Source organism: Cricetulus griseus, chromosome 2, assembly GCF_003668045.3.
Source record: "Cricetulus griseus strain 17A/GY chromosome 2, alternate assembly CriGri-PICRH-1.0, whole genome shotgun sequence".
Classification (NCBI taxonomy): Eukaryota; Metazoa; Chordata; class Mammalia; order Rodentia; family Cricetidae; genus Cricetulus; species Cricetulus griseus.
Window position 1 is genome coordinate 175,483,975 of NC_048595.1, and position 26,618 is coordinate 175,510,592.

Genomic DNA, 26,618 nt, shown 5'->3' on the forward strand with positions numbered 1-26,618 from the left:
CGGCTCTCGCTCCCCTCCCAGCCCGCGTCTCCTCCCCCTCGGCTCGTCTGCTCCCTGGCGTGACTCGGCACTCAGAGCTTCGGGAGGACACGTCGTGGTCGCCGCTCCTGTCCAGGCCCCGGCCTCCCGCAGCTTCTCTCGGGCCTCTCTCGGGCTTTCTTCTTAAGTTTTGAAGCCGGAAGCGTCGCGGCCGCCCTGCCGGGCTCTCGGTGAGGATGGTGGGAGTGAAGCCGGTCGGCAGCGATCCAGATTTCCAGCCCGAGCTGAGTGGGGCGGGCTCCAGACTTGCTGTGGTCAAGTTCACCATGAGAGGGTAAGGCCGAGTCTGGACCTTGTTGGCATCCCTCTGTGGGTCCCTTTCCCCCATCCCCCCGCCCCCATTTTCCGGGTCCCAGTTCTCCTGTCGTCTTCATGCTCTGGAATGTCCGGTGGTGACTACAGCCCAGGCCGCAGCTAGGATTAGGCCTCGGCTCTAGAGAGCGGGTCGGAGATGTGCATAGGGGGCTTCCAGGCGGACACAGAGGCCAATCTGGTGGGTCCCGTCGCTCAGGACATGCCTACCCGCCGACTTTAAATTCGCAGATGTACTCTGTTCTTGGGGGTGGCCCGCGCCTTCCTCCAGCTTGTAGGAGTCTCAGCCTCTACTGCCTGCGTCGGTTCCTGTCTTTCGGAAGAGCCAGCTATAGTAAAGATACTATCATTTGCATTGTAGTATTTCTGAAAGCTTAGTTTTCCAAACACTTTGATTTCTTTTCACCTGCATTTCTGCAAAGCCTTTGAAAGATGGCGATGAGGCCACCCATCTACTCCGAATAACGTGTAGTCTTAAGGCATAGTTGGTGCATTTTGAAGGAAGTTAATGGGACAAAATGTTTTTTAATGGGCAAATCTTGTTTGTGCCTGCTTGGTTTTGTATTAGGCTCCTCTGTTTATGCAGATTACAGACATAAAATACAGTATGAACATGTCACCGGTTGAGCAGGCCTCTGTGTTTGACCAAATTGCCTTTTTAACTTAATGATTTAAGATGATAGGGATTTGAAATGATATTGTCTTTGGATAAAGTCACAGTGTAAGGGACTAAAAGCTGGTGGATCGCTTATTGGGTGTGTAATAATGTTGTTATATGTAAATTGGAAGTAGACCTTAGGACCTAAAATTCAGTGTGTTGCAGATCTCTTGTATGTAGCAGTACATAGAAGGTTTGGAGATCTTCATTTGACTACCTGGCATTATTTACACACATACCAAATAGGAGCAGTCTACTCCCAGTACTAATCTTTATTTAACAGGTTTACTTGCCAATGTAGTTGTGTTGTTTGCTTTATTTTTAATTCTGGAGGAAAAATTTGTAGTTTCTAGTACAGAGTTCAATGACTGTTGAGTATACAAATGTAGCTAGCTCAAAGGGATTGGGGTGCAAGTAGAAATGAACACCAGTTAGAGGGTTTGGTGTTGATATTTTGTTTTGGGCCAGTCCTCCACAGAACTGAAAAGGGGCAGTAAATTAATAGAGGGATAGAGTACCCATGTGACCAGATGCTTTACATTTACGAAATTGAAGGGATTAGGCTATGTCATGTATTAAGACATGCCTCAAAGGAATATCAGAATTCTAGGAAGTGTCTTCTCAACTTTAGCAATTTTGTCATGTTTGTAGCTTTTTTGTTTTGTTTTTCGAGACAGGGTTTCTCTGTGGCTTTTGGAGGCTATCCTAGAACTAGCTCTTGTAGACCAGGCTGGTCTCGAACTCACAGAGATACACCTGCCTCTGCCTCCCGAGTGCTGGGATTAAAGGCGTGTGACACCAAAGCCTGGCATATTTGTAGCTTTTGTACTAGGAGAATGCCTGCACATTTGTTAACTAGACTATAGCAGAAGAGAGAACAAGGAATCCCATTTTTTTAGTTCATCCTTCTAATTCTGGTCAATTGGAGCTTTTACACTTTTGTCATTCAATATTTATTCCCCCCCTTGCCATATCAGAGGCAGAATAATAAGCAGTTTTTTGACTGAAATGAGAAAGGTGGAGAAACATTGTTACTGCTGAGACTTTTCTGTCATTGGCGTGGTATCATTTTTAGCATACTTGTGGGGACTGATTGGTAAAGAACTAGATTGCTTATTAAAATGTGTTAATGGAATGAAAAATGACATTTTTTTAAAAACTTAAGGCAAATAAGTGCTTATATTTAGAGAAAAATTTTAGTTTAAAAGAATATTTAAGTAACATTTATGAATCTAGTAAGGTTTATTTATCCTTAACATTCTTTTTTATTTTTAAAATATCATTAACATTCTTTTAACATGGGCAGTCAAGGCATTCATTCCTCTCTGAGCGCATTGTTGGTGTTACTTGATCACTGGCAAATAACAGAAACTGTGCAGGGAAAGCTAATGTTAACCTCATTTTGGGTTGAGGGCATAATTTTTTCTAGTATCTGATTTTTTTCACTTCCAACGATGTACTTTAACCTAAATTGTACATTGCTTATCAAACATTGGTCTAAATTAATTTTCCTCGAACAGTGTATAGATTGCTTTGTTTAAGAAATCTTCAGCAACTCTTCAGTATATGTGCATGGCCTTTGAACATACTAACTAGCTAGGCACTCTACCACTGAGTTACATCCCATGCCCCATTTTTCTTTTCATAGTAAAATGTATATGACATAAATTGATTTTTACCATTTTTTTTAATTCTGTAGCTCAGGCTAGCCTCTTGTGATCCTCCTCCTTAGCCTTCTGAATGCTGGAACTACAGGTATTTACCAACATACAGAGTTATTTTAGTAGTTTCAAAGAGTGGTATTTTGTACATTCACGATATTTTGTCATCATTACCATTATTTCCTAAAATAGTTTTAGCTTCCCAAGTTGAAACTGAACCTGGTTAGTCGTAACACCCAGAAGAACAAACCTCTGTTAGATCTCACCTTCCTCATATCCAGCTACTTCCCTGGTAGTCTCCATTGTACTTTGTTTTTCTAGGACTTGCCTAATTTAGGCACCTTATGTGAGTGCTACTATATTTTGAATTAATGTGTGCTGCCTTTTTTTCTTCTTAGTCATTTAGTCATTTCTCTTCGTATGTTTTCGAAATTCATCTGTAGCATAGCATGTTTCAGTATTTCATTCCTTTTTATAGTTGCAAATATATCCCATTGTGTGTATATATCATTTTTCGCCTGTTGATGGACACTTGTGTTTTCTTTTTGCTGTTAAGAATAACAAACGCTATAATACATCTTTTTCAGTCTCTGCTTTAATTCATTTTTAAAATACAGATTGCTTTGAACAAATTATAATTCTGTCTGCATTATAATCTTAAACCTATCAACATTCAGTTTACTCTCTTATATTTCTTGACCAGATGAGATAATATTGACCTATTCATACTGTTGAGAGAATTAAATCTATGTTAATACCTATTCTGGGCACTGGAAAGATGGCTCAGTTACAAGCATGGTCTGCTCTTCCAGAGGATCTGGGTTCAATTTCCAGCACCTTTGACATAGTAGTTCACAACCACCTGTAACTCCAGTTGTAGGGGATAAGATGCCCTCTTCTGGCCTCCAAAACACTTACACAAAGTAAATCTTTTTAAAGGTGTTTTAAAAAATACCTATTCTGGCCGGGCATCGGTGACGCATGCCTTTAATCCCAGCACTCGGGAGGCAGAGGCACGCCATGTCTGTGAGTTCAAGACCAGCCTGGTCTCCAGAGCGAGTGCCAGGATAGGCTCCAAAGCTACACAGAGAAACCCTGTCTGGAAAAAACAAAACAAAACAAAACCACATTCTGGTAAGATTTTTAAAATAACTGTCACCAAATAGTTGCTTCTTAAATATGGCCAGATACATTGAATTGTTACCAACAGAGTCATGTTACTGTTTTGGTTTGTGGTATACTAAGCTAAAAGAATGTATGGTTTCTCCCCCATTCGTATACAATGAATGATTTTTATCTTGAAATGGTAAATGTATCACTTTTTTTTTTCAGGAAGTCAAATCTTCCTGTTATAGATGGTATGCCCTGTATTTTTGTTTTCTTAAAGCAGGCTTTATTTTGTAATTGTTGGGTATCATAGTCATCATCCAGGAAGGATGGTAGTGGTGTGTATGATGATGTTGAGTTCCAGTACTATGTTAGCTTGTTCAGAAGTATATTGCTAAGTATTAATTGCATATTATAAGATTGCTGAGGGTTGAAAGTAGTTTACCAAAATGAGATAGCCCAGTAGCCTGTAGGAGCTAGACAGATATGTGTGAGTGAAGTTGTGAAGGCCAGGGCATGCTGAAGCCTAGTAGTGGTTTCAATCAGAAATGTTTGTTTGTCTGTTTGTTTTTGGCAGGGGAGCCCTTGACTAACATTCAAAAATACACTAATTACTAAAATGTGTACCTTGATAAATTTTTCAATTGAGCACATCTTTATAACCAACACTAAGTATAAGAAATACATCATTAACGGTACCAGATTCTTGCATCCTTGGGCTCCTTCCTGTCACTTTTGGATTCTAACTGTTAGTCTTGCCTTAACTTAAAATATATGAAAACAGAATTGTATTTTGTAGTCTTGCTCCTTTTCAAGAGTATATAGTTTCTTCAAGAGCATGTACTATGCAGTATATGGCCATTGCTTTATAAACAGCAACTAAACACTGGAGATCTGTTGTGAACTTTTGAGATTGGTAGTTTAAAAGTTAGAGTCTAGGACATTATTTGGAGTTTTTACTTTTTGGCTGGGAAATTGAATCCAGGGCCTCACACATGCTAGGCAACTGATCTGCTACTGAGCTTTCCCCTAGCCCTGTTCTGGCAGTTGCAAAATATTAAATGAGGTGACAAGAATTTAACATTTTTTGTGAATTGTGAAATGTAGCAAGTACCCAAATTATATTATTTTATTAATAAAGTTTATTAAAATAAATGTATTTTATGTGATTTACAGAACTAGTTATAGACATATAACATGAGATTTTGAATAACTTACTTAACTTATGGCCTTCAGTTCTTGTTCTTGTTTGTTTGCCTGATGTCCTAGGACTTGCTTTGTAGATTTGTTTCCAGTTTGCAGAGATCAGCCTTTCTCTGCTCCCGAGTGCTGGAATGGAAAGTGTGTGCCACCACACCTGGTCATAATTTGGGGTTTTTTATTTGTTTGTTTTTCGGTTTTTGTTTTTTGGTTTGTTTTTTTTTTCCCAAGACAGGGTTTGTCTGTGTAGCTTTGGAACCTATCCTGACACTCGATCTGTAGACCAGGCTGGCCTCCCAAGTGCTGGGATTGAAGGCATGTGCCACCAACGCCTGGCCATAATTTGGTTTTTAATTTCTTAAGTTATTTACATTTAATCTTATCAGTATAGTTAGAGTCTAGTGCTTACCATATTTCCCATTGTCCCACTTGTCTTTGTTCTTTTTTTCTTTTACTATTTTTTGGAATAACAAAGTATCTTTGATTATACTTATTTCATAATTCTCTTAAACTTTATTTATTTAAGTTTTTCGGGATAGGGTTTCTCTGTAGCCTTGGTTGCCCTGGAACTCCCTCTGTAGACCAGGCTGGCCTGGAACTCACAGAGAGCCACCTGCCTCTGCCTCCTGACTGAGATTAAAGTTGTGCACCACCACTGCCCAGCTTAATTCATAATTTTTATGAAATTTAAAATTGTTTTGCATAGTACTTCAAATATTTTCCTCTTCAGTAGTCTCAAATTATATGCGTATTGGGCTACTTAAAATTGCCTCATGTTAATGATGCCTGCTTTTTTTATGTGCATATTTTTATGTACAGTCTGGACTTAAACTCACAGAGATGACCTACCTCTTCCTCCCCAGTGCTGGGATTAATGGCATACACTAGCACACTGAGCCTTGTTCTTAGAAGGTGTATTAGGTTACAGACTGTTTATCCCTTATTTGAAATGCATGGGCTCAGAATATTTCAGCTTTCAGTTTATTGGGGTTTGTAATAGTTAACTTAGATTTTTTAGTTAAATGTGTCAAATGTGAAAAATTGAAATTTAAAATGTTTTGGTAGCCACACTTTTTGAATGCTGATATAATACCCAGTTTGGGGGGGTTAGGATCATTTTGAGTTCTAAAAGTTTTCAAATAACATGTTCAACCTATTGCATTGTGTGCTGTTAATTAATAAAGCTTTATGTTAGGTCTTAATATTTGATGATTTTTTTAAAGCTTTAAACCTCAGCTAATGTTATTTGTTAGTTTTAAATAAACATTTTGGGATTGTATATTAATCCTAATCAAGGAGGATTGATTTCTTGACAATATCGACTTTTTTTTTCAGTTTATAAAGATGCCCCTTTATTATTTATTTTCCTTTGTATTCTTTCAATAGAAACAAAACAGAAAAATTTTACAATCCTAAGCCTGAGACCTCATATTGTATCTGTACTCATGAAAGCAATATGGTATTAATACAGTATTATAAATGACCCAGTTGACTACATTAATGTGACTAAAGCCAAGAATATCAGTTTGCCTTATTTTAACTTGGTAAATGTTTTTATAGCATAAGTTAGTACAGTCTTTGTATTATTTTACTGGATATAGCTCTGTCTTCCTCACAGGTGTGGACCATGTTTGAGGATTGCTCCTGCATTCAGCTCTATGAGTAATAAGTATCCACAGGCAGTTTTCCTGGAAGTAGATGTACATCAGTGCCAGGTAAGGCAGAAGAGACTTTTTCCCTCTTATTTCTCATGAAACAGATCAAAACCCAACATTAATATTACCCACTATGTCTTTATTCACATGGTAGTTATTCTTTAGACAGGAGAATGTTAGGATTATTATGAGTGCTATTTGACTACGTTAGTTAGGAAAGTATATTATTTCAAGTTTTTTAAATATGAGGTGAAATTAATACAATGTTGTTAAAGTAAATAGGTTACCTGGTACTTCTATATCTTTTGCTGATCATAAAGTTATAATGGAGAATTTTTGATAATAGTTTGATTTAATTTCGGCACTTTATAATCTTATCTTCAAAGTTAAGATTTTGCTTATGCTCACCCTCCCCGCAAAGTGGTTATACTTTGTGCATTGTTAAGAACAGTGTATGAAAGAAAGTTCAGTTCCTCCTCATTCTGAATACCGCTTTTTTATTTTACCAGTTTCAGTAAAAGTAGCTTCAATTTTCGTTTTTCAGTTTCCTTGATTTCCCTATTAACTAATTTTCCCCTTAAGTACCTCATTTGTCAAGTTAACTATTCCAAGAGTTTTTCTTCTGGATGTCATTCTTGTTCTTAATTGTTTATAAGTGTTCGCTATCTGTAAGAGGTAAAGTGCTTTGTTTAGTATGTTCTGCAATATTTTTGCCCAATCTGAATTGTCTTAAACTTTTCTAATGGTAGGAGAAACATATATAAGTCTGACATTACACACTTGTTTAATAACCTATATTAAATGTTAATAGATGGTATCACTGTCCTTATTTTAGGTGTATATTAGTTTATGAAAAATATGTCATTATCTTTATGTTGAAAATGTACATATTGACTTCACTAAAATATGTTACTGATTTTAGGGTTTTTTTTATTATGCATACCAGGAAATTTAAGATCATATATATACATGTATGGCTCACATTTTTCTCACTTTTTTTTTTTTTTAAGATAGCGCTGTTCTAATAGGTCACTCTTGATGTTTAGAGAACATATCACTTGGTTGCCTTTATGCTTTTTTTTTCTTTGAATGATAGATATTCTGTACTTCATACAATTTGCATATGTGAGAGGACAGATTTGCTTTTCTGTTTTTTAAGTCCTTGTCATGAAAACTTTAAACAGTGGTGTTATGGTTATTATTTATTTCCATTTAGTATTAAATTATAGAAGTAGAGCAAAATTTAAAAAGATGGCTATTCTTTTTATGGTAACCTAAAATCAGTTTTGTAAGAGTAGAAATTGAATGAGGGATGGCCTTTTTCAAGATGAGAGACATTGCCCCACACCCTTTCTTTGAAAGGTAGTTTAGACTGGCTCTTCTTTTTCAGATAGATACTTTTTCTTAGGAGGAGGAGTTTGTGTTGACTCATCATTACCTTTCTTGTTTTTGTTTGTTTTCTTTTGAGACAGTCATATTTAGCGCTGACTGGCCTGAACACTGTCTAGACCAGAAGGGCTCAAACTTTTGCCCTCTGCCTCCCAAGTGCTGAGATTAAAGATGTGTCCTACAATGCTCACTTTAGGTTATTTCTTTTTGAAAAATTCATACTGTGCAATTATAAAAAAGCTGCCTTCTATAAACACAATTTCTGTATTAAAATACAGTTGTTCGGTTGGATAAAGTATATGAACATAAAACTAATGCTTTAAAAAACAAAAACAGAACTGTTCTCTGTTGTGGATGTCTCCATAGGCACTCCCTCACAATAGGTGTGCCTTTAAAATTTTTTTATTTTTGTTTTTGTTGTTGTTTTATGTTTGTTTTTGGTTTTGTTTTTTGGGACAGGGTTTCTCTGTGTAGCTTTGGAGCCTATCCAGGCACTCGATCTGTAGACCAGGCTGGCCTCGAACTCACAGAGATCCACCTGCCTCTGCCTTCCGAGTGCTGGGATTAAAGGTATGGGCCACTAACACCCAGCTATTGTTTTTACCTGCCTGCATGTCAGAAGAGGGTACCAAATCTCGTTATAGATGGTTTTGAGCTACCGTGTGGTTGCTGGGAGTTGAACTCACTCTGGAAGAATAATCAGTGCTCTGAGCCATCTTTCCAGCACACTTGTTTTTGTTTTTTAATGTGCATGACTATTCTATTTGCATGCCTGACTGAGTACCACATGTGTGCCTGGGTCCTGAAAGGCCAGAAGAGGAAATTGGATCTCCTGGAACTGGGTCATGTAGGTGGCTGTGAACTGCCGTATGAATGCTAGATATTGAACTCTGGTCCTCTGGAAGAGCAGCCTTCTCTTTAGTCTAGTCTGTTCTTTCTTAAGTAACAATTAGAAATAACAGTGTTTTGCCTTTCTGGTTAAGACTTGTGCTATTTTAATTTGCTTAAAGTTGAAAAATCCAAAATGGTATAAGATTTTATTTTTAATTATTTCACTGTTTAATTTGCTGGTTCTAGGGAACAGCTGCCACCAACAATATATCAGCAACACCTACATTTTTGTTTTTTCGAAACAAAGTGAGAATCGATCAGTATCAAGGAGCAGATGCTGTGGGACTAGAAGAGAAAATCAAGCAGCATCTAGAAAATGATCCTGGAAGCAATGAGGACACAGACATTCCGAAGGGCTATGTATGTCATCAGAAGAGTAAAAACAGTATTTTAAACTAGGTGTTACTTGGTTGAAATGAAATTTACTGTTTTCTTACTAATTCAACATACTTTCAAATAAGGATTTTTCAAATTAGACTATTGAGTTTTGTCTCATTATGAATCACTTTCCCCTAAATTTGTTCTGCTAAATTTCTTTGTCACTTAAAATTGATTTCTAAACTAATAAGCAGCCATATTCCTTTCATGAGTGGAGAACAGGACATTGAAAGATACCTTGTTTGTATTGTTATGTAAAATGGCTTTACTGTACTGAATCTCCATGTTACTTAACTTCCTATAATTTAGTCTTGTTTGGTTTAGAATCAAGTGTGACTTTAGTGTTAAATGTATTTTAACAGTAAGGTACTTTTTTTTTTTTTTTAATTGAGGTGAATACTGAAGAACTCAGTATATTTCTGAGCTACCTACTACAAATAGTTTTAATGCAGTTGTGCATGGTTTGAGGTTATTCAGGAAGGAAGCAAAGTTCAGAAATAGTATTTTATGGTCTATACTTGTTTCTAAAGTTGAAGCTATTACATAAAAAAATTGTATTAGGTACAGTAAATCAAATCAGTTTATTCCCATTTGTAAACCCTTTAAATTCAAGCTGAAAAACTAGTCAGATAGACAGGAGAGCTTGTTTTTATGTGGGGGGGGGAGAGACACTCTTAACTTATTTTCTGTTAGTCCATACACTTAGTATTTATTTAAAATAACACCCAGTCAGAAAGTGTGAACAGTTTTTTGAGTTAGGATTGATTGATTTTTTTTTGGTTTTTTTTTTTTTTTTTTTTTTTTTGGTTTTTTTTGGTTTTTCGAGACAGGGTTTCTCTGTACTGCTTTGGAGGATGTCCTGAACTCTCTAGACCAGGGTGGCCTTGAACTCACAGAGATCTGCCTGCCTCTGCCTCGTGCCTCCTGAGTGCTGGGATTAAAGGCATGTGCCACCAACGCCCGGCTGAGTTGGGATTGATTGAACTAGGATGCTGTACATATCATTTTGGTATGCTAATGACTAAAATAATTTCATGAAAGATAAAGTTATTTACAAGACAGCCAAACATGAGGACTAGAACACCAGTTTCTAATTTGTGCCCCACGGATACTTTTGAGATAAATAGTTCAAAACCATGGGAAACTGATTGGAGGAAAGAGACCGTGAAGTAACTGGTGGTTTCTGCAGTATAGCTACACTTTGTGATTTCATAGTGCTTATGTTCAGAAGTGATTAGACAAAGAACTTCCCTGGGGCACACTTGCCCAGACTCACCTGCAGTGTCAGTTCTTTTAACTGGTTTGACCTAAAGAAAAGCAACTTCCAGCCGGGCGGTGGTGGCACATGCCTTTAATCCCAACACTCAGGAGGCAGAGGCAGGAGGATCTCTGTGAGTTCGAGACCAGCCTGGTCTACTCTACAAGAGTTAATTCTAGGACAGCCTCCAAAGCCACAGAAAAACCCTGTCTTGAAAAACCGAAAAAGAAAAGAAAAAAAAAAAAGCAACTTCCAAACCCCTAAAATGATACTTAGGATCTTGTGCCCATAGGACCTGTATGAGGGATGTTATCTATAGCCAAGAGCCAAGCTAGTAATATACTAATGTGGTAATTTCACAGTCATCACCTTTGATTTTAGTCCTTGTAGTGCCTGGATCTGAATTAAGGTTGTGTTGGTCTGAGCCTTAGTTCTGTGCAGCTTGGGATCATCCCTGGTCTGCATTAAGTATCTCACAGAAAGCCATATACTTTATAAAACATGTTAAACACAGTTAAAAATGAGGAAGGTGTAAAAAAATGCTATAAGGGAAAGAAACCCTGTTTATCTGGATGTCATGAAAGGAGAAGGAGCCATAGGGGCTCCGTAGAGTCAAGATGTGAAAGAACAGAGTACTGCTTAGGGTGAATGGGATTAGGCTGCTCATGGTTGCTACCTTGTCCTTGTCACTTAGGATTTGTCCTCTCATGGAGTCCTGGAGAGAGAGGTCTTATCTTTTTTAATGATCATATTTGTTGATGTAATTAGTTCCTTTTGGTTTGGTTGCTTTTTTGGTGTGTGTTTGTTTTGCTGTGTATGGTTTGGTTTTGTTTGAGATGACCTCAGACTTACTGTGTAACATAAGGTGGTTCCTCACCGCTGTGCTTCTTACATCTACTTCCTAAGTGCTGTGTTACAAGTGTCCTGGGTCCTTGAAAGAGGCTTCTGGGCTACACAAAATAACATATTTATAGTCATAAGCTCTTTGTAGTAAATATCCTGGGGAATACTGAGACCTGTAAGTTGGGTTTCTAATAACTTTCCATATAGGGTAAGCCTAGATTTTGTTTTAATAATAGATTTCAGTCAGATATTCAAGTGAAATGACCATTATAAATATTTCAGTAACTGTTTTAAAGCAGACATTTTCTTGAAAATCACTTAATCTAGAAAGAATCATAGATCTGAATCTTTCTATTTTTTATGCTAAAGCCAAATGTTTTGCCAAATGTTTCTTGATTTCTTTTGTTTCAGATGGATTTAATGCCTTTCATTAACAAAGCTGGCTGTGAATGTCTTAATGAAAGTGATGAGCATGGTTTTGACAACTGTTTACGAAAAGACATGTCCTTCTTGGAATCTGATTGTGATGAGCAGGTAATTCATTACTTAAGTTAAGGTTGGTAGGGACTGTCACTGTATTGCTCTTGTTTCTCTGTAGTGTTCTCGCCTCTCTCTTTTCCTTTTACAGCTCTCAGTTTCTTTGACTCCTGGCCCATTACTGTCTAGGTCCATCTCCTTTCTGTGTTCTGTGTCAGCTGCCATGTGCTCTAAAGAACTTTGTTGAGCTCATGGTTGGCCCCACTGCTGGTTAGATCATCACCAGTATTTGGCCATTTTTTAATACTGCTTTCTGTGTTTTCCCTACCCAGGTAGTTTGTGTCTGAACAGTAGAGATTGGTTCAATAAACATTCCCATAGAAGAGCGTCTGCTTAATCCCAGATAAAAAAAAAAAATACTGTTTCCTCCCCTGTGTTGCTATTGCCACAGAGAAAATATGGTAACCACCTAATCACACCATCTTTATCTTCTGGGTATTACTTTCTATTCCACTGTGTGGGATTTTTTTCCTGTTCTACTCGGTCACTAAAGTTTATAAAGTCCAAGTCTGCATGTTTGTTGCACCTTCTTGTAACACTTAATGACTCTTCACTGGCATCTTTCAGATGTCTTGCTGACCCTATCTGTTTCTGGCTTTCCCCTCTCACCTGCTTTTTATCAGCATTTCAGCTCTTTGCACTTGTCATGCTTGCTATGTTTTGACACACTATTAGGAGTCAAATATAAAAAGTGGTGAAATAGTCTAGTTGTTTTCTTAGACCTCAATATGATTCTGAAATAAGTCTAAACTGCTTCTTAGATCCAGAGGTACTTTATTACAACTTCACAACTAGGATTTATACCACATTCCTGTGTGTAGTTGCCTGAAACCATGACAGTGTAGACAGTAGCATTGTCTACAATTTTGCTGAAGTCTTACGTTAAGGGAAGTCTTTCTTACAGAGTAGGAGTATAGTTATGAGCACTAACACTGTTTTGGATGGAAAAAAACTTTATGGATAACTTAGAGCTTCTGGGAGAATCCAGATAGCATTGATATATTAGTTCCCTTATGTGGCCTTTTAGAGAAATTGAGAATGAAGTTTTTGGAGGCCTTTGAGCCATCTTAGTGCCTTTCTTCACTCCCATCACTCAGAGCATTGGACACACTGAGCCACATTCCTGGTTCCAAAGAGTCCTAATTTGTGAATTTTAGATCACTGTTGACATGAGGGCCAGTCTTTCTGCATGATTGTGCGTTACCTTCCAGTAGTCAAGTGGTGTGGCTGAGTGAGGTAAAAGTTTAGGACTTAAATTTGTTTCATTTGGGAATTTTGTTTCATTTGTTTTTTTAAATATTCATTTTATGCAACTGGGTGTCTGTGCATCATATCATGCCTGGTTCCCTTGGGACTGGAGTTACAGATCCTGTGAACTACCATGTGGGTGCTGAGAATTGAATGTAGGTCCTCTGGCAGAGCAGCCCTAGCTCCAGATCTTAAGTTTCTATACATAATTTTAGTAAATTTATTGCTAAAATTAATTAATTAATTTTTTTACATAAGTAATTGCTGGTGTCGTTCTTAATTGCCAAACTAATGAAGTTAACGTCAGCTTGCAGAATATTGCAGTGGTTTTGTTAGGTGAACTAGATTTATGCCACCTTTATTTTAGCTTCCCTTAGCCTTTCTTTTCTATTCTTGGTGTTGACAAATCCTTTTATAATTAAACTATTTCCCCCACAGCTACTTATTACTGTGGCATTCAATCAACCTGTCAAGCTTTATTCCATGAAATTTCAAGGACCAGATAATGGTGAGTAAAGAACAGTTAATTAAAAACAGACTTTGTTAACCCTGTTACTTACTTTTTTTTTTAAACTTTTTTATTAAATGCAGGTAGGTAGCTCTTCCATGTGTTGATTAAAGATTATAAGTGACCAAGTAATGTGGAATTTAGAATAAAAATAAAAAAATTTTCCCCTTAATTCACAGAATACTGATTCCTTCCTCCCATTTCCAGATTCTTAGCAGTCATTTTTTAGAATCAAATAATGGGGGGGGGGGGCGATCCTTGAATTTCATTTTTTAACTGGTTGACAGAAACAACCAAGCCTTTGGTTTTTGGCATTTTGCTTGTTTGGGGTTGTTTTTTGGTTTTTCGAGACAGGGTTTCTCTGTGTAGCTTTGGAGCCTCTGCCTTCCGCGTGCTGGGATTAAAGGCATGCACCACCAACACCCGGCTTGTTTGTTTGTTTTCAAGTATCTTCTTTTTTTAAAGATATATTTATGTATTATGTAGTTTTTTGTCTGCATGTATCCCTGCAGGCCAGCAGAGGTCACCAGATTTCATTAAATATAGTTGTGAGCCACCAAGCAGTTGCTGGGAATTGAACTCAGGACCTCTGGAAGAACAGACAGTGCTCTTAACCTCTGAGCCATCTCTCCAGCCCTGGTTTTTGTTTTTGATTTGTTTTGTTTTTGAGCCCTTGCTGTCCTAGAACTCTTATGTAGACCAGGCTCACAAGAGATCCACCTACTTATGCCTCTTGAGTGCTGGGATCATATTCCCCCATGTCTGGCCAAGGCTTTGTTTAATAATGTTTTTATATACTTTCATATGTTAATCACCTTTCAAATAATAAAATAATGAAATTTTATGAAGAAGTAAACTAGAAATTAGTATTATTTAATCAGCCACATATATCAGTTTTAAATTGTATACTGTCAGTGAAGGAGTTAAATGGTGTAACTATTGCCATGTTCCTTAACTAATACCTAAGAAAAGTAAAATTTGCTAATTTTATGATTAATTCCTTTTTGGATAAGTGTTGATGCTTATGATGTTTTCCTCGTGGGTAACAAAATGTCCCAGCTGTTGGTTGGCAACCGTAGACTTCTTATGAAAGGTTATTTGCCTGCATATACTATCAGAATCAAATGCCATCTTCCTTATAGCTCCTTGATGATAGTGGTATATTTATTATAGTGTAGCTTTTTTTTTAAGATTTATTTATTTATTATGTATACAGTCTTCTGCCTGCATGCAGATCTCATTCAAGGCGGTTGTGAGCCACCATGTGGTTGCTGGGAATTGAACTCAGGACCTCTGGAAGAATAGTCAGTGCTCTTAACCGCTGAGCCATCTCTCCAGCCCAGCTTTACTTGTTTTAAGACAGAATCTCACCACGTAGCCTTAGCTGGCCCAGAGCTTGCTATGTACATCTGCCTGCCTCAGCATCCCAAGTGCAGGGATTAAAGGTGTGCCCCCACCACATCCAGCTCATAGTATGTCTTTTGGCATCGAGAGCAGAACTTGTTTTTGTACGTGTGTGTGTGTGTGTGTGTGTGTGTGTGTGTGTGTGTGTGTGTGTGTGTGTGTATTCCTACTATTTAGCAGATATTCCTAAGTGAAATAGGAGTGAAATAGGCTAAGAAGATACCAGCAAATGAGTATTGGAGGACAAAAGATTGACTGTCAATATTCAGATTCTTAGAAATTTTAGTAGAAGTTTTTGAAGATGTGTATGTTGGTGTGTACCAATATATATATGGCCCAACATAGGTTTCTGTATAAGATACATATGGTAATATAGGAAAAGTATACTGTGTTAGTTTTTAGCACTTCAATTTTTTCTTTAAACCATTTTATAGGTCAGGGTCCTAAGTATGTAAAAATTTTTATCAACCTACCCCGCTCTATGGATTTTGAGGAGGCAGAGAGGAGTGAGCCAACTCAAGCCCTGGAACTGACAGAAGATGACATTAAAGAAGATGGCATTGTTCCTCTCCGTTACGTTAAATTTCAGAATGTTAACAGTGTAACTGTGAGTAGCACCTCATTACTATTTCTTTCTCTGGACAGTGGGCAGCAGTGCTATCTTCTGTGTTCTAGGTGATTCTAAATGGTCTTTTAAAGTAAAGCTTGTTCATTAAATTTGAGGAATAGAAGATGGCTCATGGGATCTGTCAGTTTGTTCTAGAACATTTACAGTTAAACTGGAGATATTTATGATTATTCTAACTCAGCACTCAGTGATGAGTGCTGGTACCTGTATAAATCCTGTTAATTTTCTAGATAGTAGACTTTCAGTTACTATGGTATTAAAGCTGGCCTAAGATTTACTATATAGCCCGCGCTGGCCTTGAACTCAACAACAGTCCTTGTCTTTCAACCTTCCAAGTGCTGGAATTTGTAGGCATGAGCCACTATATCCAGCTAAAAATGACTTTCTGAAAAGATAATTTTACATTTTAAGTGACAGCTAAGATATATCTGAATATTAAATAGTGCCAGAGATGATTTTAAGTGATACATCTATGAAAAGAAAGAAGAAATCAATCACAGAGCTCTGGCTTCACGTCATGCCAAACTGATGAAATACCTCTGTGTCGATAATCAGAGAACACTGTTAAGTTCTTTTAGGAGAGTTTCGGTAGACATAGACAGTTTCTGTGACCGTAAATGAAGCTGAAGACGAAGGTCATATAATAGTAGAACACTGATTATCACTCATGACACTGTGCGTTATATACAGATACTTAGTGATATAAGTAAAGACACATAAGGTGTACCTATCACTTTTGTGATGAACAGTGAATTAAACTAATAGTTTTGATCAATTTAATCAAAGAAAGGTGAATTTCAAAAATAATAAGTATAAACAACATAAGCAGTAGTGCTTGCATTTGAAAAGCCAAATATAAGTAAGCTGGGAACTGATTTAATACTGTATTACATCTACATTAATTAGATAAATTCCTTAAGGAGTCTAGGGTTGCCTATGAAGACAATAAAAATTGACTGTTAAGTAATGTATTAGAAGGAACAACATACATTATCTAAGTGAAGAGAGACAGTAATTTTTCCTTTTATTTTAAATAATTTTTACTTAACTTTATGTGCATTGGTGTAAAGGTGTCAGATCTCCTGAAACTGGAGTTACAGACAGTTGTGAGTTGCCACGTGGGTGCTGGGAATTAAACCCAGGTTCTTTGGAAGAGCAGCTAGTGCTCTTAACTGCTGAGCCATCTCTCCAGTCCGAAATTTTTTTTTCCTTATACAGTATATCCTGATTACAGTTTCCCCTTCCTCTACTCCTTACAGTTCCTCCCCTCCCATCCAGATCCACTTTATGTCTCTCATTAGAAGAGAACAGGCTTCTAAGAGATAACAACAAAACGTAACAAAATAGAATATAAGATAAAACAAAAATCATCACATCCAAGTTGGACAGGACAAACCAACAGAAGGAGAAAAATCCAAGAGAAGACACAAGTATCAGAGCCACTCCTTCACACAATCACCCATAAAATCATGAAGCTTAAGCTATAAAAATATATATATATACATACACATACATACAGAGGACCTAGTACAGACTCATGCAGGCCCTGTGCTTGCTGTTCAGTGAGAGACAGTATTTTAAAGTGAGAATATTTTTAGATTATCATTTTTTTTTAATGGAGGAAAAATTTTTTTTTTTTTTTTCAAAATCCATTATAAGTAATGCTTCTATTCTTTATATACTGAGGGAAATTTTAAGATAGAGAGTATAATCAGGACTTAAACACTTCAGGGTGCAGAGCATAGCCTGAGGAACAGATTTACAGTATCACTTCTTCTCCTATTCTAGGAAGTAGAATGCGTGCATAAGTATTAGAAAGAATACAACTACAGAGATTTTCCACAGTTAAAATACTGTGGTTTTAATAAAATTATCAATAGCAGTCTACCGATTATAATCATGAATTTCACACTCTTTCAGTGTTCTCTGTAAAGGATTTAATTATGACTTCTCTATACCATCACACTAAATTACCATGAACTTGCATATGTGGGCATCTTGCCAGGGCATCTCTAGAGAAGCTGAGAATTGCAGTACAGACAAGGAATGGGCAGTCTTTTAGGAACACTAGTGTAAGTATAATGAAATATTGATTAATCCTTACAAAGATGGAAGGTATTTTTATTAAGAAAGAAATACATTAAATCTTAAGCATGTTCATGAAAAAATATTGTAATTATAAATTATAAATGTGATTTTTTTTTTTTAGTTATTTGTTCAGTCTAATCAAGGTGAAGAAGAGACAACGAGAATTTCGTATTTTACTTTCATTGGTACTCCAGTCCAGGCAACAAATATGAATGACTTCAAACGAGTAAGTTTGTTCAAATGATAATTAAGGAAAATGTAAATACAGTTTCAAAGGAATAATTTCTTATATTTTAGTTGTCATTGCTTTTAAACATAAACATTGAAAACTGTGTCTCATGGAATGTTAAATGAATGCAACAAGTTGAAATATTCAACTAAAAAAGTCTTTAGTAAATTAAATTAATAGAATAAATATTAATGATATCTGAGTAAGAATAATAGTGATTACAAAAATGCTTAGGAATAATAGGGAAATTGTAGTTAAGGACTTTGCTTATAATAATAAAAATGTTTTTACAATGACTTGAATAATTTTATTATGAAAGAATAAACATAAATTTTAGCACATGGACATTGTTATAACTTTCCAAGCATTGTGTGTCTTGAAAGGACACATTTCAGCACATACATTTAAAGTGATAGTGCAAATTTTTTCCTTTTTTTATAAATATATGTCTGTATTTGTGAAGGATGCAACCCTAAAGGTTTCCGTGGAGATTACCAGGTACCCAGGACTTTGAAGAGCAAGGTTCAGCCTCTTCCTTTGCTTTCTTCGGCAGCTTCTTAGTAGTAGCAGTTGTGTGGGTGGCTCCTAAATACACAAACCCAGGTCATGGAGATGCCATTGAAAGCTGTCTTAGTACCAGACCTGAAGCTGTATATGAGAAAACATGTGGCCACACAGGAAACATTGGCCACAGTGCTTCTCATTGCTGCACTTGGCCAGTGGTCTAGGACTTGAGCTTATTACCAGGAATGAGTTTCCTTAGGGCTGGCAGTTTATGGAAGAGGAGGTTCCCAGCATACTTTATGCAAGGAGTTATAACAGCCTGAGAACTCTTTCTCTTTTTGGTGATTATCTGCAGACCCTATTTAATTACAGAAAATAAATTGTTTAACAGTGGATGTCCTAAGAGATAAATGATGCCTTAAAAAAAAGAAGAAAAAAAAGGAAGGCCTGGATAATACATATTTTTGCTGGTTACTTCGCAGTCACTTTGACTATTTCATGGCATAATTAAGGTTGCTATGAAGACAGGGATGATTATGTACTTAGCTTTGCTATGCCCAGATGTTTAGTATGTGTGTAATGCTTGCTCAGAAGAAGCAGGTATCAAGCAGCTTCTTTCTTACTCTGTAGGATGTATTTTTCAGGGAAAATGTGTGGGCAACAGATTTGATTTCGCTGTCTGCTTTTCTGGCTTGAATTAAATGCCATTGGCGTTGGTCTTAACTGTTTTAACTGTTCATTGAGCAGCTTAATTCTCTTTGTAAGATTTTTTTACTGGAAGTCAGGTTAATATCTTCCTTAAGTTTTGCTTCAATATCCTATTATATTTTCAGTTTATGCTACTCAGCTTCTGTTTTTAATGAAAGTAACATTTTCTTCCACATTTTTATCAGTCAGCTAGTCAGTTCTAATTTTTCTGATTTGCCTTAATAATTGTCTTAAGTATTTGTCTCACATCTGTCTGGCTGCTTGGTCTGTTCTCAAAAAATGCCAAAGCTGCTTTTAGGGGGTGCACTTGATTTTTTTTTATCATTTGTTTACCTTTTTCACTTTATTTAAATCATGAAAAATGGCAATTTTTCAACTTTTCAGGTTCAGGTATTATTTAAAATATGAAAGATGTTTGAGGATCCAGAAGTTTTTATTAATATTTATTTAATAGAAATTAATCTGGGAATCTAGGTGTAGTGGCTCGTACCTGTAATTTCAGCACTTGGAAAGTTGAGGTAATATGACTGCTATCAAGTGTGATGCCTTCTATTTCAGAGTGAGATTCAGAAAGAAAAAGTTGAAATGGAAAAAATTTTAAATTACAATTAATAAACCCATTTTACATTAGCAACAGTAGTTTTTAATATTTTTATTAAAATAGAATTATATTACTTTCCTCTTTGACTCCCTCAGGCCCCTCCTATTTTGAAATCCATTGGCAAAAAACCCTTCCTGAGGTTTCACCTAGACACCCTCAATCTCAAGTTGATAGCCTCTTTTATTATATTTATTACATACTCATACATATTGTTGTATTTTTTTTAACAAATGCTGAGTCCATTTTTGTTCTTTGTGTGTGTTTGGTTTTAAACCTGTCCACTCAGCACAGGACAGCCAATAAAGAGGACTCATCTCTGGGAGAGGCCAAGTTTTCTTCTCCCAGAAGTTAATAGTTCCCCGTAGTTCTTTTTCTATGAGTTGGATCATGCAGAATTTTTTTCCTTTGGCATGAAAAAAGTCCATTGATTTTGCTGTTATTCCTGTCCTGTTTATATAGCCATTTCTAGGAGACTGTTCCACAGAAGACTTCTGATATTGTCTCTTAGAATCTTTGTTACCCCTCTTCCACAATGTTTCCTCATCCAGAGATGCAGGAGCTGTGATATAGGTATACCTACTGGAGTTGGCTGCCCATGATCCATTGATCTCTGCATTGTGTTCAGTTGTGTTTTTCTGTGATAGTTTCCCTTTTCTGTAAGGAGAAGTTTTGATGAGGTTAGCCACACTTACCTGTGGAGGTAAGGACAAGATTTAGACTATGGTAAGAAGAATGCTGGTCTAGCAAAGTGTCAGTAATAGATTGTTTTCTAAGATCCATTACCTTACTATCCCTGGGAAGCTGGCAGGGTTCCATTTAGACAGTTGCTGGTTGCCACCAACATGTGATTGCCACTTCTTGCACTTACATACATATCTTGCCATGTGTTACTTGTGGTTCATAGGTGTTACAGCTAGATAGAGCTCGTTAATTGTGTCCTTTCTTTGATAGTTTTCGTAGTATTTTCTGGAATCATGAAAGTTAGATCATAGGTAGAGGCTTTCAGGTCAGATCCAGCTCAAGTCATTTGAGTCATGTATCCTCGAGGTGTGGTTTTCATGTTTAGCATCTGATCTTCAACCCCTGAGAGGTAACCAAGGGCTACATTGGTAATGTATATTGTTTTGGGAGTCACTTGAACTATACTGACCAAGCCTTCAAAGTTTCTTGTGTCTGGTACTTGTTAGTCTATGGTTCTTGTGGAGAGCATTGTTAGTGCAGGTAACTTCTTTTAAGGTACGGGTGTGTGTGTGTGTGTGTGTGTGTGTGTGTGTGTGTGTGTGTGTGTGTGTGTGTGAGATTTGTCCCTCCTATATTTATCTCCCTCTCTCCTCGCATTTGGAGCCCCTTCCCATTTTTCACTTCATATCACCTGCTTCCTGCTGGTCTCCTCTCAGGCCCTACTGCATGGTCCGTTTATACTTGTTTCTGTGATACTCCATGTTGTATATTCACATCTGAAGATTTGGTGTAGGAACCACAGATGAGAGAGAACATGTAGCATGGCATTTGTCTGGGTTACCTCACTCAATAGAATCTAGGTCCATCCACTTACCTGCCAATTTGGTTGAGGTTGAGTGATCGCTACAAGTGTGGGGCCTTAACAAAAAGTTAAACTGGAATTTAAAAAAAAAAAACTGTAATTAATAAACTCATTATAAATTAACAGTGATATTTCTAATGAAATGCACATTTTCCAGGGCCTGGAGAGATAGTTTAGTGGTTAAGAGCACTTATTGCTCTCACAGAGAATCTGTCTGTTTGATGGCTCACCTGTCTGGAACTCAAGTTCCAGGACTTCAGACATCCTCTTGTGATCTCCGAAGGCACCAGGCACACACATCATCCACATATATGCATACAGGCAAAATGCTTGTACACATAAAATAAAAACTCTTAAACACCCACCTTTTTAAATAGAAAAAACACTTTAATAAGAAGAGAAACACTGCTTTATATTTTTATGGATTTCTTCCCTAGCCTAATAGAGTTCTTATGGAAAGACCTGTTTCTGTATTCAACCTGTTAGCACATACCATGTTTCTATTTGATAACAAAATGTATATTTGTAAGAGAAAGAGAATTTTAAAAGTAAATAAATACTTAGTGTTCTGAAGATGGTTTTGAATTCACAGACTTCCTCAAAGAACAGCTCTAGGGTCCCTAGTAATACTGATAGAACTGCTATAAGAAGTTAAAAACAGGATTCTTAGCCCTTTGATTTCAAAATTGAAATCTTGATTGGTTGAATGCTTTTCTTGGGTATATTACATATTTTAATATTACGTTGGTTTTGTAATTGCTTGTAGGTGAGATTTATTCTGCTTGCAGTCACTCATTTTCTTGTAGGGTTATTCTTATATTTAAGAAACAATAACTTGAATGTAGAAAAACATAGGAGAATTTATGTGAGATTGGCCCATTTGGTCCTTCTGTGGAGTTCCTTATTAAAAACTATCAGTGAAGCCGGGTGTGGTGGTGCACATCTTTAATCCCAGCACTCAGGAGGCAGAGGCAGGCAGATATCTGTGAGTTTGAGGCCAGCCTGGTCTACAAAGCTACGTAGAGAAACCCTTTCTCAAACAAAAAACCTGTCAGTGATTTTGGATTCTAGCTTTGGAACAGTAATGCATTTGATTTTCCTGCTCCTGTATTACTGTGTCATGGAAGTTTTTGTCCCAATTTTAACAGGATTGTGTTCTTGAAAGGCAATATACACACGATAGATAAAGTATTCTCATATTTCCAGCCCAGTGACATTTTTCTTAAACAATCTTTTACAGTTTTGTTAATCTGATATTAAAAGGATCTATGTTGAGATTTTTAAATTTCAAAGTATATTTGGTGTGTATCCTATATTCAGTGAAAATAGACCTGATAACTTTTCTGCAGTGGAAGAGAGAGCTACATAAAATGATTTAATGGATCACGAAGTAGAAAGTATTTTTCAGTGTATATTCTTCTGTTGTGTAAGTTATTTGTAGATGATTTTAGTTTTCAGCATGTCACTGACCTCCCCCTTACGTCACTAAGTTGACAGAAGCTAAGGTAATATTGATACATCTTGATTGTGGACAGCTACTTTAGATGACTTTGCATGCTGTTAACAGCTTTCTAAGTTCCCTTTTAGATTTGCTAGAATAGAATATATCCTTGATTTGTCTGTTTTGACCCTCAAAGGCATCAGGCATACTTTGGCTATTTGCTGTAAATGCATTCTTCATGGTATAGCATGAAAAGCTTGCAATTATAGTCAAGAGTAAGTATTTTCTTTGCTAAAATAGGCTTTTTACATAGATTGCTTTATATTAAATACAGATGTGCAAAAGTGAGAAAATTGGGGCTTTTGCTTCTTAGGTAACAAGGTGCATGTGAAAAGTAGAACACGTTTTCATCACTTTTATAAAAATAGATTTTTCTAAACTGGCCATTTACCACATACGCTATTTTCATAACATTTCTATTTGTTTATTTTTCAGCTTTTTTAATACAACTCAATGAACTAAAACTGGAAGATTTTTTTTTTTAATGAAGTAATATAGACTATGTCTCATTGTACTCCCTTCCTTGCTTCATTGCTCATCTGTCACCTACCTACTCTCACCCTCCCCATGTCCTCAATTGTTGCTGCAAGATTTCTTCAGCTTCAGCATCTGGATCAGCCTTCTTGTTACCTAGATTGCCTCAACCACCTCTTCCTTCAGATTTCATCCCACTCATGACTCAGTTGGCTCTTTATTTTGCTTGCAATTAAGTGCCTTAATTTTCTTACCATATTATGTGGCTCACAAGGCAGTTTTGTTTTTGTTTTTTTTAACCTTCTGCTGTTTCCTATTTAATTTTGTTCAATATTTTGAGAAATAATTTTGGAGTAAAATGTAAATTGTTAAAAATGCTTTCAAGTTAAGTAATATTTTCATCCATTTTAAAGTTTTCTATTTTAGGAACAGAAGAATTGTTTTGGAAACTATAAGTTATTTTTTTTTTTTTAAACTAGAGCTAGTGTTACAAACTCCTTAGGTCGTCCAGTTGAAGGACATATGGACTAAACAGGCTGGGTTAAAACAGTAATGCAGAAGATCAATGGATTCTTTTCGGAATGAAAAGTTTTTAACATCTAATTTGATGTACCTAGACTTTGGTTTATCTGAGGTGTAACATAAAGACTTAAGACAGAGTGAAAGAGCTTTATGTTTGGGGTAAGAATCCGCATGGAATGTTGAATTTCTTCTTTTTTTACAGAGAATACATATTGGCAAGTTGAGAGTTGTCAACCTGTGAAACAGTATGCAGACTTGCATCTTCTACTGTATCACATCTTCTAAATTTTTGTTTTAATATTGTTTTCTTTTGCTTAATCTAATAGCTGTATGTTTTGCATTTCCTAAGTAATATAGGTCAATAATTTTGTCCTTGTGTATCAGCTAAAATTCACTTGTGGTACAGGCGGTACCATCTTTTCTGCATTCTGGTGTATTTTAAAGCCCTGTTTTTTTCTTACTCTTGTACACTTTTCTCTTTTCTGACACTATTGTCCCTTTGACTTCTGACCATAGTTTGCATGGACCAAAGAGGAATGTCTTTGAAAGTTTTTCGTGGATTGACTGGGGGAAAAAAAAAAAAACCTACAACAAAACCTCAAAAATATTAGCTTTCTGTGGTTAATAATTCTCAATGGAAAGTTTTTAAGTATTTTTTCATGAATGGCACTGACCCAGCTATTTCTATTACAGACCAGACATCTGTTAATGACCTTTGCCAGTAAGAGCAGAATCACGTTAAAATAAGAAACAGATTTATACATGTATATACATCTTTTTCTATACAAACATACATGTAGTACATTGTAAAGGGATTTCTTTTGAGACATTTATGCTGTGAAAATCTATTAACTAATGATAAACTCTGTTCTTTAGATAAACTACTCTAGACCACAGAACCAGAACCTGTTTTCATGACTTAATGGTAGACACCAGGTTCTTTACCAAAAAGTGCTATGACATAGGAACCAGGGGATTTTTATAGACCTTGAGGACTACCAGATAGATTTTTGTTTTTAATCACTCAGGTGCAAGATTTTTACATTTCTTACAGACAATTTCTAGCAACCATGTTTTTTAAAAGCTGGGAAAGAATTCATTTTCAGTCTGTTTTCATTTCATGTTTACATATTGAAGGAAACCCATCAATGGACATGAAGAAATGAATTTAATATATTCTTTTAAATATAGATTATTTTGTAATTGACATTTGATTTCTAATTGCTTAAAACTAGTACAACAATAATGTTTTACTCATAACATCATCCTTTTTTATTAACTTCTCTAAACTGTCAACCTGGTTTGAAATAATTACATTACTTAAAACAGAATGGGAAATCAAAAATAGCTTGCATGTGTTTAATTCCTTGTGTTTAGAGGGAGGGATGTCACAGTTTGCTGCCACAATACAAGCACAGTGCATGCAGAAAAAGTTCGAGGATTAAAAATTAATATCAGGACAAAAGGACTAAAGTCATTTGAAATCATTACCATGTTAGTATTTTTTCTTTTAAGGATAATTTGGAATCATTAAATTGTATATAATTTTTTATTGTGCTTTTGTTTTTCTAGGTAGTTGGCAAAAAAGGAGAAAGCCATTAGGGTACAAAAGACACTGGAAGACTTACTGCAGTCAGATTTGCAGCTCCTGGATAATTGCTTGATTCTCTTCGGAAACTGTTAATCTTTTATTTGTTGCCATTACCAATAAATCATTGCTTTTGTTCAGATGGCATCACTTGTGTTTCTATTGTAATCTTGATACATGCAGTTGTAAATAAAAGTCATTACTTTTGCCAAGCTTAAATTTTGTCATTCTATATAAGTGTATTCTCTCTTTTTTGTTTGAATATTGGCTAACTTTTTGGTTTAGAAGAGCTGTGTCTGGAATCACATTGGCTAAAAGCTAGTCTTTTAGAGGAACAGAATGTTAGAGGAATTAAGAGTACTGTTTGCACACATAGAGTGTTTTGATACATGGATCTGAAACCTATCTACACATGTGGAATGTTTTGATGCATGGATTTGAAATAGCTAACCATGTTTGAGTAAGAATTGACTTGCATTTTTTCAAGACATCTGGGTGTCTAGACTTTATAAATTTACTCAAATTATAAACAGCCACTAATCTTATCTTTAGTTACAGGTCTACAAATCTTTTGTTTTTAGGGGACAGTCTTGCTGTGCAGCATAGGCTAGCCTCACCATTGACATCCTCTGTGCCTGCCTCCCAAATGCTGGGATGGTAGGCATGTACCACCAAACCTGGTCTCAAGTCAAGATTTTAACTTTTTATATAAACCTAAAAATTAGAGTCAGCTACTTTCTTTAATAATTAAGGTATCAATACTGAATTCAGACAGTTGGCAAAATCCAGTACAATGAATTTATGAAAAATTGGAATTAGTATCTGATCTAATATTTATTATCTAAACTCAGCAAGCATTCACTAAATGTGTAGATAGAGAACGTAATTTAGGGTTGAAAATGAGTTGTCTCAACTTTTTGAAGATCTTTTACAAATTTGTTCTTACATGCTTTTTTTAAACACTTAGAATTGGACATTAGACTAAAATATCGGTCAATTTAATGTTTTAAATATTTGATGTGTATAAAATGTGTTTGGCCTCCATGTTTGTATATTCATATATATGTAATACCCAACTGAGGCTGGAAGAGCATCAGAACCCCAAGAATAGGAGTGACAGCTGCTTGAGAACTGCCACATGGGT

General features: G+C 36.2%; 1 protein-coding gene across 1 annotated transcript; it reads left to right on the forward strand.

Moving 5' to 3' along the window:
- Positions 1-25,693, forward strand: Txnl1 (thioredoxin like 1). The gene is made up of 8 exons (XM_027402763.2): positions 1-313; positions 6,596-6,692; positions 9,099-9,272; positions 11,803-11,925; positions 13,615-13,684; positions 15,523-15,695; positions 17,926-18,030; positions 25,459-25,693. The coding sequence occupies exons 1-8, from the start codon at positions 216-218 to the stop codon at positions 25,486-25,488; spliced, it is 870 nt and encodes a 289-aa protein (XP_027258564.1). The 5' UTR covers positions 1-215; the 3' UTR covers positions 25,489-25,693.
- Positions 25,694-26,618: the final 925 nt, after the last annotated feature.

Coding starts and splice junctions, on each gene's coding strand:
- Txnl1 (XM_027402763.2), top strand. CDS start 216: ATGGTGGGAGTGAAGCCGGTCGGCAGCGATCCAGATTTCCAGCCCGAG. Junction 15,696..17,925: donor AGAATGTTAACAGTGTAACT/GTGAGTAGCACC, acceptor TTTTTTTTTTAG/TTATTTGTTCAGTCTAATCA. Junction 18,031..25,458: donor ATATGAATGACTTCAAACGA/GTAAGTTTGTTC, acceptor TTGTTTTTCTAG/GTAGTTGGCAAAAAAGGAGA.